Genomic DNA, 17,711 nt, shown 5'->3' with positions numbered 1-17,711 from the left:
TTTAGGCTTTGTTCTAGATCTGTATTTGGATGATACCTGTGTCCTTATTAATTTGGCATGCTAGTTTTTAAGTGGGCAGGAAGCCATCCTAACAGATGGATGTGACTACAGGCGTGCCAGGGAATCAAGAGTAGTGTTTCCTAAGGGAGACAAAAGTGGTGTTAAATCTTTATTACCATTTTGGCTGCACACAGGAGGCAGTCAGGAATGAAGCCCGTCTGTGATTTTTACTAAAGGAGACCCAAATGTCTGTTTTTAAATGACATTATTACATTAATGACTTACCTGGTACAGAAGAAATTGGTATCTTCTGAAGGAGAATAAGGCGAATAAGGGGGTGCGAACCTCTCTTCCCCCCCCCCCCCCAAACAATAACAATCAAACCCAAAACTGAAACATATAACTGCTTAATCTTTTACAAGAACGCATCTACCTGTCTTAATTCAGGAGTGTGCTACCAGGGAACTTCTGAGAAGTGTGTTGGAATTTGGTGTTGATAAATACCTGGGCCATATGTCTCTTGACAGACCTTAATGAAATAAATGCAAGGGGCTCAAACTGTGTTTTGACTATGTATGTGCTCAAATACAGTTTGGGGCAGTACACATAGTCAGTTGTCAACCAACACTGCAGGTCCTTTCCTGCCAAGCAGCTTTCCAGCCACGCTTCCCCAAGCCTAGAGTGTTCCATGGAGTTGTTGTAGCCCAAGTGCATGACCTGGCATTGAGCCTTGTTGAACCTCATACATTGTCCACAGCACTTGATCCAGCCTGTCCAAATCCCTCTGTAAAGTCTTCCTTTCCTTCAGTTGATCAACACTTCCAGCCAACATGGTGTCATCTGCAAACTTACTAAAGACATACTCAGTAAGATCAGATGAACTCAGTAATGAGTTCAGATCATCAAATACGAGAACAGCAAATTTTACTTCAGCTATTTATTTTCTCAGTTGCTGCCTTCCACGAGTTTTTTTTTTTCCTTTTCCTTAGCCAGTGTGTAATTGATACTCAAGTGAGCACTTAGCTCATTTTGCTTACTTAATTTGTGCAATGATACCTTCATATCTGAATTTGTATACCCATTCAGTAAACATTTCATCTTCCCTACATAATAGAGTGTTTTCAGATTTTGTGTAATATTCTAGTGAAATGGTTTTAACAGGGTTTTTAATGATGAGAAAGCATGAATGCACTTTTGTGTTAATACCGGTCCTCCTGCAGACTCACGCTGAGCCCAGGTCTTGTTTGCTACAAATGCTATTACTTTTCAGGTACTTAGATTGTATGTGTTCATGAGAACATGATGGAGTTGCATCCTCATGTGGGATGTCTTATAAAACCTAATTAATTTTCCTTTTTTAAGACTATTGTCTTTTGTTTATGAATAATGTCCTGGAAATACATTATCTAAGTTCTTTACTCCACACAAAATAAAGGTATTCTGTATTGGCTCAAGTAAAAAGATGTGTGTGTTTAGCAGCCAGTCACAAATACCCAGGCATATAGCCTTAGTGTAAACCAAAATAATTAACACAAAAAGACAGTTTCATAATGAAAATATGTTGAACAATTTTCCCATTATTTACAGTTGCAGGGTTTGGGTTTTTTTAAGGGAACACTATAGCTAAGACTGGTTAAACAACCTTTCCATGGAGCTTGACACTTCAATTTTGTTCACATCTGAAAATGCACTCTAAATAATTGATCAAGTGCCTCTGTTAAGTCCTTTTAATAGATTCTGTATGTATCAAATATGGCTCAAATTTTAATTTATAATGTAAAGTACGTCTGGGAGTAATGAAGCTTGTAGAGCAATTAGCTCATAGAACTGGAGGAAATCCATTGTACCTTCTGCCTCAGCAGTCCTCTCAGAACTATAGGAATGTTTAAGAAGTTTTATGGTTTTATGCAGAACAAAAATTATTTCTAAGGCTTTTTTTTTTTTTTTTTTTTTATTACCAAAATACGTATGTATGTGTGGTTTTTAAATGATAGACAACAGAGGGCATTTTGTATTCTCTGGACTTGCTCCAGTTGGGTTTTGAAAACCTCCAAAGATAGAGTCTATGGAAGCTGTTCATTCTACTGCCTGACCCTCATGAGAAAGAAGTTTTTCCTTATATACAGTTTCAGTTGTGAGTCCATTTTTTTATTAGATCCACTTTTTAATATGCTAAATGTATGCCATCTTTCAGGAGCAGGCTGTAAATCACTGCAGTCCCATTTTAATTCCTTTTGCAACTTCATAAACAAGTTCCTTGCATGCATGTCACTGAGGTGTCATGTATCTTCTACCTTGGCAGCATATGGGCTGCAGGGGGAAGTTACAAGTCTGGCAAATAACTCTTTCAGTCCAACTGTGCAGTGGGAATGAAGCAGTCATTGCTGTGTTGGAAAAGTGGGTGTTCTTACTAGTATGTTTAGCAGGGGTTTACACTAACAGGCTTAGGGTCTTTTCATAACCATCATGAAATGAACTTAGTTACCAATAAATATTATATCTAAAGGAAAAATATCGTCAATATTTTTGTAGTGGTGAGAACCTTGATAAATGAACTTGTCATGGTATGAACTGTTTCCCCCCTGAACAACCCTGGGCTGTTGAAGGACAGTTTCCACAGACTGCAATGAAACCAGAATGAAAGCTTGTGTTTTAGTTTTTTCAAAAGTAGGTTAGTAATAACCTAATTTACAACTTGGATTTATTTGTTGCCTGAATACATAAGGCCATATAAGCATCATGTTTCTTTGGTGTAGTTTTTGGTCAAGAAGCTAATGGCGCTGCAGTTGTTGCATTTAGAATTACTTAATAGAGGTGGTTCATATGCGCAAATCAAGAAAGAATTTGCTAATTATGAAATTACAGCTCAGTTTCAGAAATGTGTAGAATGTTGAGTGTCTGCAGGTGGTGATAAGGAATCTACTTGTATCGGTGACTTTTGGAGGGCAGTTTGTCTCCATGGACATAAATCCACACTGGAGTACTTCAGAAGTGTTAGTGTGCTCTGCTAAGCGCTTTTTAAGTGCAGCTGTTTGGTTTCTGGATCAGAGGTGTTGTCTGTGTCCTGCAGTAAGTGCAGGAAGCTTGTGTAAGTGCAGAATTGGTCACATAAATGAGCTGTAAGTGGTGTGAAATTCCTTTTTACACTGCTCATTGAACAGGTCCTGTGTTGATACGTGTTCTGTAACTGCTGCCATACTGGTGAGTTTGTAATTTAGTCATAGAGTAAGATTTCTCTTGTAGCTTGGAACAAGGGTTATATTAAAATCAAGTAAGTAGTGTTTATTCATGTTGTGGCATTACCAGGAGTAGAGATACTTTCTGAGGCAAGATATTATGCTGCTCCTTAGACTTGATTAAAAGCTGCTGGCTTTATATGGCTTGGAGCTGTAACGTGAAATAAGAATAATCTGCATGAATGGCTTCTGCTGATTCATCTGCAACATTCAGAAACTTACAGTCTACTTCCTTTTCTTTTCTTCTCTCTTTCTTTCTTACCCTCCTATCTTTGGGAGGATTCTGAGCCCCTGTCTTGTTTTACATCACATTGGATACAGTTTCACTAAGGCTCGCCCTCCACTTTTTTATCAGTGAGTACGCTGTATGTCCAGGTAACGTGTTCTTAATAATTGTTAAAAGAAAAAATAAAAAGCCACATTTTCATTTTTGTTTGCAGCAATTAAGGTTTTCTAGTTTTGTTGTGTTATTTTCAGAAGCTGTGATACGTGGTGTTGAAAGAAAACAGTATCCAATCTCTGATATAAATATTTTTCCAAAGAGTTAATACAGACAAGAATTTAAAGCAATAAAAGATCAGTTGAGTGGAAATAAGTAGGAACTGCAGCTCACTGTCTGTGAGTAGAATGCTTCTGGAGTTCTTTACAGATTTGATTCTGAGGTAGAACGTTTGAAGCTATGTTCAGCTCTGTCTTCTTCCCAGGTTATTTTCATAACTATAACAAATCTTTGAAGCATCTGCTCAGCGTTATTCACACCGTTGTGCTGTACCCTCTTTAATTACATAGCACTGTATAAGCAAGTTGCTGCTTAAATCACTTGGTGACATGTAGCAGTTACATTAGACAAAACCATGTAACTTTTATTCTTTGGTAGGTAGTGCCTTCAGTGAGCTTATTTCAGTTTTGTGTGTCTTGTCCTCCTGACATTTCTTGTACACAGCTCTGTCCTAAGAAGTTCATGTTCATGTGAGATGAAATGCTCGCTCTTTGTGTCAGCTTCCCTAAATAACAATAAATGTATGCATAGGTTGCTTTTTATTAGTCTTTTGCTTGTCTGTGTTCTTACAAGATATGTTTCAAAATGATGCACATATAGAACAATTCTGTTGGTGTTTGTGTCTTATTTTCAGAAAGAATGATTTTATATTTATAGTATTTTTCTTACATTAAAATTTGCCACTACTTAAACATAGCTTATTTCCAGGTGCTTTGTACGTAAAGTGAAAAATTTGTTCCTAAATGTTTGGGGCAAGTATTATTATCAGGGGTTTTTTTGCTATGTGAGAAGGATTGTTGGCTTACAAAATCATCACGTAAGTTTAAGAATATCCCTGAGGCATAATTGGAAAATCAACAATTCAATGTTGGAGAGGACTGTGGCTGTTACAGCATGTTGTGCTTGAGGAGTAGTATTTGATTTATATTTGTTCTTAAGATAATTTGCTTTCTTCTAGAATGCAGGGACATTCTGCTTCCTGTGATTACAAAAGAGCTGAAGGAATTACTGGAACAAAAGGATGATCAGCAGCTCCAGGCCCAAGAGAAGAAATACTGTGTTGAATTACTCAATAGCATCCTGGAGGTTCTGAGCTCTCAAGACCCTGTAAGTATTGATGATATAGATAGTCCAAGGCTGTGGTAAGCCTGAGCTGATGAGGTAGTAAATTATTGATGCAGATGAATCTCATTTAAATTTTTAATACAAGTCAGTGGCAAATTGAACTTGTCTCCTATTATTCATGAATTTAAGTTAAAGGGCAGTTGAGCTATTAGAGGAGAAGTACTGAAATCTATGCTATCTCTTCTTATTTCACGATTATATGTTCCTTAAATAGTCAGCTGCTATAAGTCGCTGTAGTATTAAATGCAGTGAGGCTGCTATGTTTTGCCTAGCAGAGGTTTAGGCACTTATAGTTTTCACTAATAAAGTTCAATGGCACCCATTATGTCATGAAAACTGCTGAGAATTTAAAACACATGCATTTAAAAAAACATCTTCACATCTGCTAAAAACAAGTAGCATTTCTCCAAAAACTTCTTGTAAGGGAGCTACCCTGTAAATTGTTGAGTCTTTGTGAGATGTTTGGGTGGCAGTTATCTACAAATTGTGTTTACAATAAATACTGATGAATTTCTAAGATAAGGAGAAAGTTCCTTAGAGCAGGTTTAAATCTAATACTGGTATCAGCATGTGACAACCCCTCTGGAGGGATCATATTTATGAATATAAGAAACATTCCGGAATAGTTGGGACATCAACAAAAAGAACTGGATGCTTTTGCTGAGAAAAAATATATGACCTGGCATGCCTTCTGGCAATATAATTGCTGATCAGAGACAATATGAATGCTAGAATATATTAAGGTATATGTCATGAAATATAAGACTTTTTTAAACTACAACAGGAAATACATGACTATCACTGGTGGTATTTTCCTTTCTTTGACAGAGAATCCCTGGGTCATGGTCTCAATTTTTTAGCTACACTAAACACTAACTGCTTTAGTACTAAACATTCACTTTTGATATGACTTACTTGGAGGAGGAAAAAAGAGTAAAGGAAGGCAACGCCTTCAGTACAGCAGTCTCTAAGGCATAAGGCAGTAATTCATCTTTAAGAGATGATGCAGATTTCTCCTCTGGAGTGCAACACTGCAGTTTATTTTTGAGCTAAAATGAAAAATCTTGTTTCAAGAATGTACACTTTTGACTTACACTGGGAAATACTTTCTATCCCATACTCGTGCAGGTGAATGGAAAAGGTTCATTACATGACCACATTATTACGATAGTACTATTTAGGTTATCTGCTTTGAATACCTTTATTCAGGGTGATCTAGATATAGAGAACTGTTTTGCTAATTAACCGAATTATTTCTTATAGGATTGCACTTGAACCTTAAAGTTAACGCAGTTTCTACTGAACAGTTAATTTCCTGCATCTTTCAGTGACTTTCTAAGACAACAAATGATTTGACCTGCTGGAGAACAATCCCTAGAAGCAGACAGAAAAAGACAAAGGACAGAAAAGAAACAGCAGTAGTTGGTCTGTTTTGTGTGCTCAAATTTTATATTGTGAGGTGATCTTTGAAGTTGTTACAGAATTTTTGAAGAATGTATTTTCTTCATCAAAGAAAAAGGTATTGGAGCATTACCTCTACTGCTTTTCTCTACTGTTTTGCCCTACATTGTTTAGAGAGTGGGAACATGTGAATCATCAGATCCTTCTGTTCAAACAGTATTGTCTCCAGCTGCTGCCTAGCTGCTGGGTTCTGCAGGTAGCAGGTACATTGTTAAGAGCACGGATTTATGTTAAGGACATGGTTTTGATGAATAGTCTTTCATTGTTAGGCATCTGGGCAAGGTGCTTATGTTTCATTTTAAATTGCCTCTAAAGCAAACAACTTTTGGACCTGGATGACATTGTTTTGACTGAATCAAGTCTAAAATCAGATTTATAGCTTTGAGACTGTGTGCTTTGAGCACCTGTGAAATACAGTTGAAGCTCAGAACTGCAAGTAAATGGTTGACGAAGGTCATGGTGAAATCCATGACATCTTGTTTCTGTTTTAATTAAAAACACTTCCCTTTTCCTCCTTCACAATAGCTTTGATTCATGCAGTCTGAGCCCTTCATAAGGTGACTTTGTCTCTAATCTGATATATATCTTATAGTTTAATATTTACTGTATTAGAATGAGGTTTTATTTATAGTGCTTACACCACAAAATGTAATGGTAAACTTTGACATGGAACCTTTTCCTGTCTCGTGCAGAAATCAAGATTTGGCAGCAGCTGTATTTTAAGCTGTTGATTATATTGGCAAATGAGTCTGGGAGCATTTTAGAATTGTACAGAAATTTGTAAAGCATTTGCCTAACTTATGGTTGATCTTAAGACTTTAGCAAAAGAGTACTTCAAAGGAACTCAGGGAACCTGCATGTTCTTGTAGGGCCAGTTAGCTTATGTTCTTCTGCAGGCAGTATTCAGTCAGAACAATGCATTATGAACTATGTGTTTAAAAAAACACGCAAACATATTTATCCTTTTATGTATGCTCTTTTTTTCTGCATATGTCCTGGGGAAAACACATAGATCTGGCTGCATAAGAGCATGAGCATAGTGGATCCAGGTGGTATAACAGTTTTTTTTGCGGTGGCTCCTATGATGCTATGGTTTAGATTTGTGACCAAACCAGTGTTGATAACACATCAATGAAAATTTTAGTTATTGCTCAGCAGTGCTTGCACAGTGTAGGTGCCTTCTGAGTTTCTCACTCTGCCCCATGAAGGGCAGTAGGCTGGATCTGGGCAAGAGTTTGGGAGGGGACACAGCTGGGATGGCTGAAATGAGTTGACCAAAGAGTTATTTCCAAGTGAATATCTCAAGTACAGGCTATGTAATCTTATCATTCTGAAGGAGTCTGTTTGTCACTGTCCAAATAAATGAGACCTCTATCATAATCTGAAGTTCATGGCTGACTCTGCGATGATGAAATCATTCTAATTTTTTTCTCAACCCTGTAGAAGTTTAAATGGAACATGAAAGCTAAATCAAACCATAACTGCTATTACTCTGTGGTGGTATTTTTACAGAGAGTGGAATTTTGTTTGGTTTGGATTTTCTATTAGCTTATTTCTGTACCAGTGTGTGCATCCATCCCATCAATGAATCTGAAGGCAGTTGAGTTCTGTATGTGAACTTTCTACTGCTGACCTGCATATATCATGTATGAGCTGTGATTGTCTCATGCCTTTTTCAGGCATACATTTGTGATGACCATATTCCATTAAATAGAATAATACAATTCATGTTTTCCGAGGGAGAATTTATATATAGTACAAGTTGTTAATTTAGCTTCTGAAAAGTCTTATGTTTAATCAAATGGGCTGCAGCCAAATGGTCGGGGGTCCCGGTTTCACCAAAAGATATATATTATTCTTGTGAAGTGAATTATGGTCTACAAATAAAACATACAAAATGTATGTTACAGTGGGTTGCTAGACTGTCTTCTGAAGCCTAGAAACAACTAAAATGAAAGCTGAAATCTTGTGTATAGGCAATGCGTGAAAACACTGTTTTTGTTACATTAGCAATGTCAGTATTGAATGCCTAATTGTTCCTCAGATTATCAAAAAGAAGGGTAGTCTCAGTTTCATAAAGAAACCATTCTAATTGATTTGCTAGCGCTTATCTGCAAATTCAAAGGCTTAGCAGAAAACAACCTTTGCATGCTTGAGCGTATATTAGATTTTTATCCAGGAAAGGTGTGTTATGTGCTTCTTGTGGATTCAGGGGCAGGGTACATAATTGTATAAATGTGTTGTACTTTAGGTTGCTCTACGTTTCTCTACTGCTCTGTTAACTGGTAGCTGGATAAAATTTCATGTGGCAGGTGGCTTGCCATATGTTCCCTGCTGGCCTCGGATGTATTGTTTCAACAGCCAGGAACACTGGTTTGAAACAAAATGCTACATTTTGACTTGATGCACCGGGGTACCCTTCAAAGCAAATCTTGAAAGTATTTAATAAATGCAATACTCTAGAATTAGGGATGGCAAACAGCTTTCGGACAGGAGTACACAATCATAAAATATAGTGCTATAGTCAAAGTACAAGAAAAATATACTAGAAAAGTTAGAAAAGGAGGAAAATAAAAAATCCAACACAAACCAGAAAAGCTGCTGAGACCTCTGTAAATAAACCAACATTCATCAAGAGTACACTCTGAAGAGATATCAAAACCTTACTCAGAGTGTAGCAGCTGATTATTTCCTGAAAGTTGCAGTTGACATTGCAGTATTGCTAGTGAATATGGAAAGCATTCAAGTTCAAAGAACAAATAAGATGCCTTTCACAAAAGAAACAAAATCCTGCTGAAAAACACAAGCATCTGGCGCAGGCAGATGGATTTCACTGCAAGGCTACCAAACAGTTCCATGGCTGTATGCTCAATATTGCAGTTTCCTCTGTTTTTCACTGTGTAAACTTTATCTGTTAAGTAGAGAATGACTAGATCTGATAAGAGCAATACTTGGATGGAATGCATTTTTTTTGAGTGGTTTTCACCAATGTTTCCAGTAGCAGAGTCACATTTGACCATGTGTTGCATTTTGTGTCCTGAAAGCAGTGTATGAAAGAGGTCTTCTGTATATGTTCTAGACCAAGAAAAGATGCTATCAAGCACCTTGGTGGCATTTTAACTTCCTGTGGTTGGCTTATCTTTTTTAACATGCTTTTTCTCCTCTACCTCACACTGTCAACATCTGTCTGCTTGTCCTTTTTTCTGACTTCTTGTGAGATGCCATTCCCCTCTGAATATCTTTCATATTACACTCTGCCCCCCGTTCTTAGTTTCAAGCAGGGTGCAGTAACTAATACACTGTATGGTGAAACAGTAATAAAGAATCTGTGATGCAGTTCAATGTACCTGTAGTGCATTAGCAGTCCTGCAAAGAGAAATACTTCAGTTGGTAAGAGTGACTTGTGTAGCCCCTTAGTCTGATCAAATTTATAGTGTTTTACAAGGGATGTTTCAAATAATTTCTTCCTTTCTAGCTGTATAATTAACACCTCAAAAATGAAAAGCCTGTGCAGATACTCTAGTGCCAGGGGCAGCTGCTGTTCAACCACCCAGCAGCAAGGCTACATCTTCCTTTTTGTACTGCGAGGCCATTCATCGGGAGGTCTAAGATACTCTGCTTCTGCAACACAGAGGCCAAAAGATTCTGGTTGTTGCTCTCTGAATGAGAATTTTCTTTCTGATTACAACTTTGCATAAGCCTGAAAAATTTGCTTTGCTGTGTGAGAAAGTGCAGTTCTGTTTTACTGGAAGGTTTTTCAGGTAACTTACAAAAAATGAAAAGAAAACAATAGAACATTTGGTTCATGATTCAAGTTGATGTGGGGAGAGATGCACTGTAGCTTTTTAGTTTTGCTTTCTCTGTTATTTCCAGCAGATTTAAAATACAAGCATGCTGTATGGGTTTCATATTAATTGATTGGCATAAATCTTAAAACTTATGGTGCGTGTATTGGGAAGCGGAGGAGATGGAAGAGAAATCATCTTTGGGACTGCACTCCAATAAATGTGTGTTCTCTGCAGTAACTGTCAGGTGTAGTCTTGTTACAGGTATGGGACTATACCAAAGAAATATAAATTAAAAAAAGCAAACATGACCACAACCTGATTATTCTGAGAATACATTGTTCATTTGTAGAATATAGTAACTTTTGAAATGCTATGACAGGAGAGAACATCATTTAAGCTTAGTCATAGTCAAAGGGCAAAATAGGACTAAATGGTGATAGTAAATAAATGGCTCGATATGAGGATGATTTCTGTTGCAAGGGTTGCTGGCCTGATCCAGCTTAATCGGAGCAGGAGCGAGAAAAGGGACAATGTTGGACGTCTCAGAGAAGAAACAGAGTCAGAAGCAGTTTCTCCTGGCGTGGTATTGGGGCTCAGTCACCTCAAATACTTTTAACAAATCAAGATGGCTCTGTGACCGTGGTGCTCTCTCTGTGTCACTGTGACATTAAAAAGGTGCCTTGTTCACTGTAAGCTATTTTTATTTTTCTATCAGAAATTTGTTTAGAATTTCCTTTCTTTGGTTGTTGCATGCTAATTTCCAAAGTTGTCTAGTCAGTGAAGGTGATGAGTGTAAGGTTATACCCCCCTGCTGAGTGTTTTAAAGTAATCAGATGTCCTTTTGCAGCACAACGACCAGTACTTTGGCTATGGGGTCAGAGAGCAAACCATCTTCAATTGACTCCCTCACACAGCTACAAAGTGAAATGATAATAACTGTGTCCTGGAGTAATTACATACTTTGTGACTGCAAGCTAAGACTGTTACTGAGCTTCAGACCCTCCTGACAGCCGTTGGCCTATGTGGAGAACTACGATACAATTCGCCTCAATTTTCTGTTACTGGGGAGTCACTGTTCAGTTACAGGCCACTCAGTGACTGGGAAAACATGAGTCCCTTGAGTGAGGGATAGGAAATGACTTTCTATAATGAAAAACAGTTATGGTAAGACAGGGCTAAAATTGGACGGCACTACTTGATATGAGTATTCCACTGAAATTGCTGGAGCTGAGGAACATCGTGAGCAAAAAGAATTAGTGTTGTTCTTTTAATAGGATGGTTATATTCTACAACTTGAACTGTCAGCATGGAAATAATTGATCTCTTCTTTCTTTCACAAGACATACGGATTGAATACCAAAGGTGTTTGTTGTTTTCTTTTTTAACAGGCATCAACTTATAACCACATTCAGGAAATAATGGTGCAGTTATTACGCACAGTGAACAGAACTGTTATTACAATGGGACGAGATGATCCCTTAATCGTGAGTAATGCTTTAATATATTTTTAACACTTTGAAACTGATTTTATACCTCTCCTGAAAAAAAAAAAAAAATGCAGATATAGCATTTGTGGAGTCCTTATTTGAGAACTTTTTAGATTTAAAATGAAAGGACTAACGGTTTTCTGTTTTTTCATTCGCTGTAGCTGAATACTGGGAGATTTGTGCATTTCTTAATAAAAAAAAACCCAACCAAACAACCAAAAAAACCCAAACAATAAGTATGAAGTTATTTGTTTGCAAAAAGAAGAATGTTTCACAAACCTACATAAAGGGCACATTCTAACACACTGAAAATAATGTTTCTAGTAATCTGAAGTGGAAGTAAAACTATAAAAAAATAGACTGTTCTGAAAAGTTCACATAAGTAATGGGTGCATGCTCTGTTTCTCCCAGTTTTTCCACATGCTTTACTTTTTGGTGGGTTGGAGTTGCTACAGAACAGCTGCTCTTCCTGGCTGTGTTTCTGGAGAGGGATGATGATGCTCCAATACCATGTTATATTAATAAAAGGTTACCATTTGCAAGACTGCACGTGATAGAGTACTGGATTTTGCCTTTACCTGAGTGGTTTTGCTTTCTGGCAGAGCTAAGCAGGTTAATTTTCAAATTCAGGTGTCCTTTTCACAATGTGCTAGTTTATTGGCTGGGAGGGACTGAAAAGGATTTTGGGTTACAGTTTCTTTTATATTTTCTTGCTACAATGCCAATTGAACCTAAGGGAAAATGCTGCATTGTGTTCAGCTGGTAACAGCATGCTGTAAGCTTTGGTCATGTAATTACTGGAAAAAGTCAGGCTCAGAAGGTTATAATCCCTTCAGGAGAAGGTGTTGGTGGTGGGAAAGTAATTTGTGTCTCTGCAATTACTGCAAAGAAGACTTAGATGCCATTCTTCATTATGATGTTTTGGCAATTGAAGGCTTTAACAGCAGCTTGGTTATTTTCACTATTGAAAGAAAAAGCCTTGTCTGTTTTGTTATACAAGTGCTTCTAAACTTGTAACAAAGGGACAAGTTCATTGAAATTGGATCTTCAAGCTTTACCTTGAGTTCTTGATGAAATTTAGACTTTCAGTTAAACGGTGTTGTGATGCAGTAGCTGAAGTCCTACCACAGTGATTGTAGCAGTAAAACATACGTGGAATATAGAAATATTTGTCTTCAGTATTGGCTTGGTTAGGTAAATAAAAATACCATAAATACAACATATGTTCTTGATTTTGTTCACCGTATCATTTCAGCATGATGAAAAGAGTGCAGTTCTGCTGCACAGAAAAGGTTTTAGGCAATATTCATGTAAGTTACTGTACTGTAAAAGATTTTGCTGAAAACAGTCTGCTCTGTTAACCAGAGCTACTCTAGATAGCATAGTGGTGCAAAACCCAATACTCTTTGCGGGAATAATGGCCTGAGAAAGCATTGGGCAGAGCTGCTGTGCTTGGAGAAGATGATGGTCTAGCTAAAAGTTACAGCTTTTTTGTTCAGCATTCATATTGCAATCCTTTCTCTACCTAGAGAAGTTGTGGTATGATTTCCTGAAAGACCTGTTCATTTATTTACCATTCCTTTTCCTTTTCCAAAGGACAATTGTTCATTTCCTTTGTAATCCAAATGCTGTTTGTTATTAACTGACTCCTGAAACCCAAGAAAAATATCTCATTTTATTGCAAAAGATAACGTCACATTTCAAGAACCTAGAAATTTACAAAATATACATTAAACAATACATTTCCTTAGGAAGATGTTTTGTATCTAAGCTATCAGAATTACTCAGTATTGTGGCTTTCTGGAAAGAGCTCAAAGTGCACAGAACTGTAAAAGGCCTACATGAATTGCTGTTTTATGGCACAGAGAAATCAGTATTTTACTCACACATTCTGAATTCTTTAAGTGAGTTTGACTCCAGTAAACAGAAATTTCCAATACAGTCATTCTGGAATGTGCCGTGTTCTGAGCAACTTTTTAGCGCTAGTGTATTGTAGCGGTCATTGAAATGTGCCTTTCAGAGAAGGCTGCAGTATTTCGTATGCAAGTGCTGTCAGCTGTGGTTAGCTGTTGTTTTTGTGTGTTTGTGTGCGTGTGTGTTTTTAGGTTTTACTTAAGATTGTGTTTGTAGGTATATCCAACATCTATTTTCTACTCTGGGAACTGGTTTAGGCATTACACCTTAGTTTTCTAAATCAGAGATTTTTATAGCCAGTACTATTCTCTTCCAACAATATACCAATTCCTATTGCTTTTCCAAATCTGACATCGTAAGTTGCATAGTGTGTCTGGTCATTTTTAAATTTCATATATGAATTAATAATAACAAATATTTATTAAACAATAAAAATAGCCCCCAATGCTTACATGTAAAATCTTGACATAGCTCAGATTCACCAATTAGATGTTACAAAGCTATTAAATTGTAGGTGTTTTGTGTTGTTAGGATGTACAGATTTCTATGTTGAACCTAAACAAAATAGATAGCAACTCTTGCTGTGGCTGATGCTCACCCTGGCTGACATGTTCCCACCCTTCCCTTTCAATCTAACAAATAGCCTTTTGCTCTAGTGTTTCTAAAGTTTCATGTAGAAAGCATGTTGTGTCTGACATGTGGAGAAGTCTGGCTGTAGACCAAAAGATCAGTTCACTGCAGAAGAAGACTTGCTGGTTTTGCTTGTGTTGTGCCTGTTGGTATTGTTTATGATGATACCTTTACCTTTACAGATGATATTAATATTAAAATGTTATTATAGTACATAAGAAACATTTACACACTAGTAAATCCTTCATTATCTCATTATAGACTAGTGCAAAATAGGAATGTTCTTGGAATACCAGCATAAGCAGTACATGCATTTGAGTGTAATGTAACGTGTTTGATGTAATAATTTAATTCTTACCTTTGTTATTGAAGAGGTTTTCTGTCTCGCTAAAGGCAGCCCTTTTGCTAGTAAAAATTCATAGAAGATTTTTGTTCTCAAAAGCCTCTAAAATAATGATAATTTTATGCCTGTAATTTCTGTACTGACTGAGCTCAGCATGGAAATGTTTTTTAACACTGTCAGTCCTGTCCAAGTGTGATAGATTAAGCCGTATCACTTTACATGCACTCTTCTACATGAACACAACTAGTTCTATCAAAAAACTTAGTTCTTCCAGACAACATTCTGTGCAAAATTGACTTTAATGTGTTTTCAAATGTGTAATTAACCCTAAGAATTCAAGGAACACAGAAGTGTGCAAAAAGCATCCAGACATCTTTAACTAACATTGCACAATTAATACGAGTTAGAAAAATAAGATCCAGGAGTTAATCTGTGGAATACCCTGGCATCGTCTGCACTGGTTAACCAGAGTCACTTCCAAGAAAAGGTCTGCAGGACATTCCGCTAAACATAAAATACATTATTTGGGCTTTACAATGTGCCCTTCTGGAAAACGGGTTCACCTCTGCCCCCAATATGAAAGATGACTGTGTTTTCATGAGGAAAATAGTATCATCAACCCTAAAATAGATTACATTGGCATACCCTGTGCTAGCTGGTAACTCAGCTATTCCTGAAGGAAGGAAATAGCTCCACTGACATCTGATAAAATCTTTTCAGCACTTATATTTTTTTATAAAACACAGATTAGTTCATTAAATATATCAACTTATTTATACCTTAAGGCCAAAAAAAACATGTCTTGGGATATTTTGGTGTAGTGATACAGGTCTTAAATAGATGAATTGGGCAAGTGGTTTAGCAAGACAGTAGCCAGAGTGGTTATTCTCCTCACTCGATTGCATGATGACATCTGAGGCATTGTGTCCTGTTGTAGGCTTCCAAGTAGATGAAATACATCAACTTACTGGAGGGAAACCACCAAGATGACTGTGGGCTGCAGCACATAACGTGTGAAGAGAGGCAGTGAAAACTGGATATGTTCAGACTTGAAGAAATAAAAGCTTAGGAGAGAGGTTTTATTATCTGTCTACTTCCTTTTACAGATATAGTTGGATAGGAAACAAGTAATGGACACAAGTTTTAGAGCACAACAAATTCAGGTTAGATGTTGGGGGGGAGGGGGAAAAATGCAGCAGTTTTCCCCAGGGGGTTATGGATTTTTGTCTTTGGAGATCCTCAGAACTCAAATTCACCTGACTAGGCTTTGCTTGACTAGGGGGTGTAAGACTAGAATTACTGAGTTATGATTCTATAATTCTTTTCAGAGTATTCACTGAATCGTCTAAATGATTGCTTTTCAAACTGAACCAATGAAAGGATGGAGTAAAACTTAACCTGAAATTCTTCTTTCGTTGTTAAGTATTAGCTGATGACAACAACAACAACAACAACAACAAAAGTGGGGATGTGAAATACTTGTCTCCTTTGAGGAGAGATTTGTTTGAACAACATAGATTCCCCTGAATTTGTTCTTGATTATGTGGTTTGTTTAAAGGTCAATGAAATTCTTTCCTCTTAATCCATGCTGCTTACAGGAAATGAAGACTGTGTAACACCCTTAGTTTTGTCTACCATTGTGTTTTAAAAGTAGAGATAGTTAATTTTTTGTAAAGTTGGAAAGTCTTTACAAAGCATATGAAAGTGTCCTTGATAAAAAATGAGAAAGCTTCCTCTTGAAAGAAACAGTCTCTTTTTGAAAACAGTTTCTTCATGCACCTTTATTCAGTGAGGTGATTTAAGTAAATTCAATTCTTTTGATTTTTAAGATACTCTAATTAAACATTCTTTAGCTTTGTGATGTTGGAATAGCATATTTTCAGGTGTGTGCTCTCAAACCTCTTCAGATTTAGCTTTTGAAATGTAGAAGGTTCCCTAAGGAAGTCAAATCCACCAGAAGCATTTTCTTTTCACCTTTTTTGGTTTTCTTCTCAACTCCTTTTTCTCGGGAGCTGGATGATCAGATGGCAGCTTCTGAGGTGAAGCTGGAGCTGGAGTTTGCTCTGCATGATCCAGTGTTTTCAAAATCTGATGAAATCTTCCTTCTTGTTGTCTGAAGTCATATTCTACACTATGGAAAAATGAAGAGATTTGAGGTAGCAAGTGAGAAATTCCCTCAGTAAAATACATGCAGAAAGGATGCTTACCTCACAAGAATAATTTGGCATTATTCAATATTAGAGCCTGGTTAAAACACAAGGTGTATAGGTTGCTGCTTTGAAAAGAAGTTCATCTCTTAATCTTTCTAAGAGAAACCTTTTTCTTTCTATGAGTTAAAAACTCCAACACTGTGCCCATGCAGTGAAACAAAACTTAAGGGAGTGGAAAATGTATTAGGATGACCTTTCCGTGGTCAGGTTTTGATAGTGTAATCTAACTCAGTCATAGGCTTGGCATGAATTCAGGATTCCCAAGTGCTTTAAATGTGAATGTCTCCACTAGGACCAAAAATATATGAAATTAAGCAAATATTTAAGTCTTTGAAATAAGTGGTATGAGTTAATAGAAAATTAGAGTGTAACTCACTTTCTCCATTGAAACCCATAATTATTATTGATGTTAAATGAGAGCCAAGATGTTTATTTATGGAAGACATGCAGATCTGTGCAGGGAAGTCCAAGTAAGGTTCAAATAGATGCGGATAGTGATTAAGCCTGTCTGATGCAACCAGCAGCTGTACTGGTCCTGTATGGCTTTTCTTTATTTCAACCATCTTTTCTAGGCAGGAGAGTGGGAGTTGTATAAGCTCTGTTTGCTGTGGAGGTTTTAGCAGGCAGAGGGGAGAGTAAAAAGGAGCTGGTTGTGTTTTCCATAATGCAAGCTCCTTGGGAGGAATAAGATATCATCAGAAGTATACTGGGATATATCACATAAAGGCCCTGAACCTCATTTGGGCACTAAGTAGAATAAATAAGTAAAATCAGTAAATATGCATAACTTGAAACACTATTAATTGTGTATATTTGTATATATATAGAAATCCATAAGCATTTTTGAGTAATATGTTAAAATTAACTAGATGCTTGTTTCCCTTATAATTAATGTGGTTTGGATGGTTTAGTGAAATAGCTCAGCTGGTAAAAGGAAAGCAATAGGATTATTCTAATTTAGAAGAACTGGAGAGTGATCTCTAGACAAGGAGAAATATGTAGTAAATAGAAGAAACTG

At 36.9% G+C, this 17,711-nt stretch overlaps 2 protein-coding genes across 2 annotated transcripts in view; one reads left to right on the top strand and one right to left on the bottom strand.

The window, feature by feature from the left end:
• DOCK2 (dedicator of cytokinesis 2) overlaps window positions 1-17,711 on the top strand; it is a 171,249-nt gene that overhangs the window by 52,103 nt on the left and 101,435 nt on the right. The window contains exons 26-27 of the mRNA XM_030503652.1: window positions 4,694-4,842; window positions 11,498-11,593. Of these exons, the coding sequence (XP_030359512.1) occupies window positions 4,694-4,842; window positions 11,498-11,593 (245 nt within the window). The remainder of the gene's footprint in view (window positions 1-4,693; window positions 4,843-11,497; window positions 11,594-17,711) is intronic.
• INSYN2B (inhibitory synaptic factor family member 2B) overlaps window positions 13,240-17,711 on the bottom strand; it is a 34,460-nt gene continuing 29,988 nt past the window's right edge. Inside the window, exon 4 of the mRNA XM_030503653.1 lies at window positions 13,240-16,614. Coding sequence (XP_030359513.1) covers window positions 16,428-16,614 — 187 coding nt within the window. The 3' untranslated portion in view covers window positions 13,240-16,427. The remainder of the gene's footprint in view (window positions 16,615-17,711) is intronic.

The sequence above is a fragment of the Strigops habroptila genome, chromosome 12 (genome assembly GCF_004027225.2).
Source record: "Strigops habroptila isolate Jane chromosome 12, bStrHab1.2.pri, whole genome shotgun sequence".
Lineage (NCBI taxonomy): Eukaryota > Metazoa > Chordata > Aves > Psittaciformes > Psittacidae > Strigops > Strigops habroptila.
This window is presented reverse-complemented; position numbering and strand designations above follow the sequence as displayed.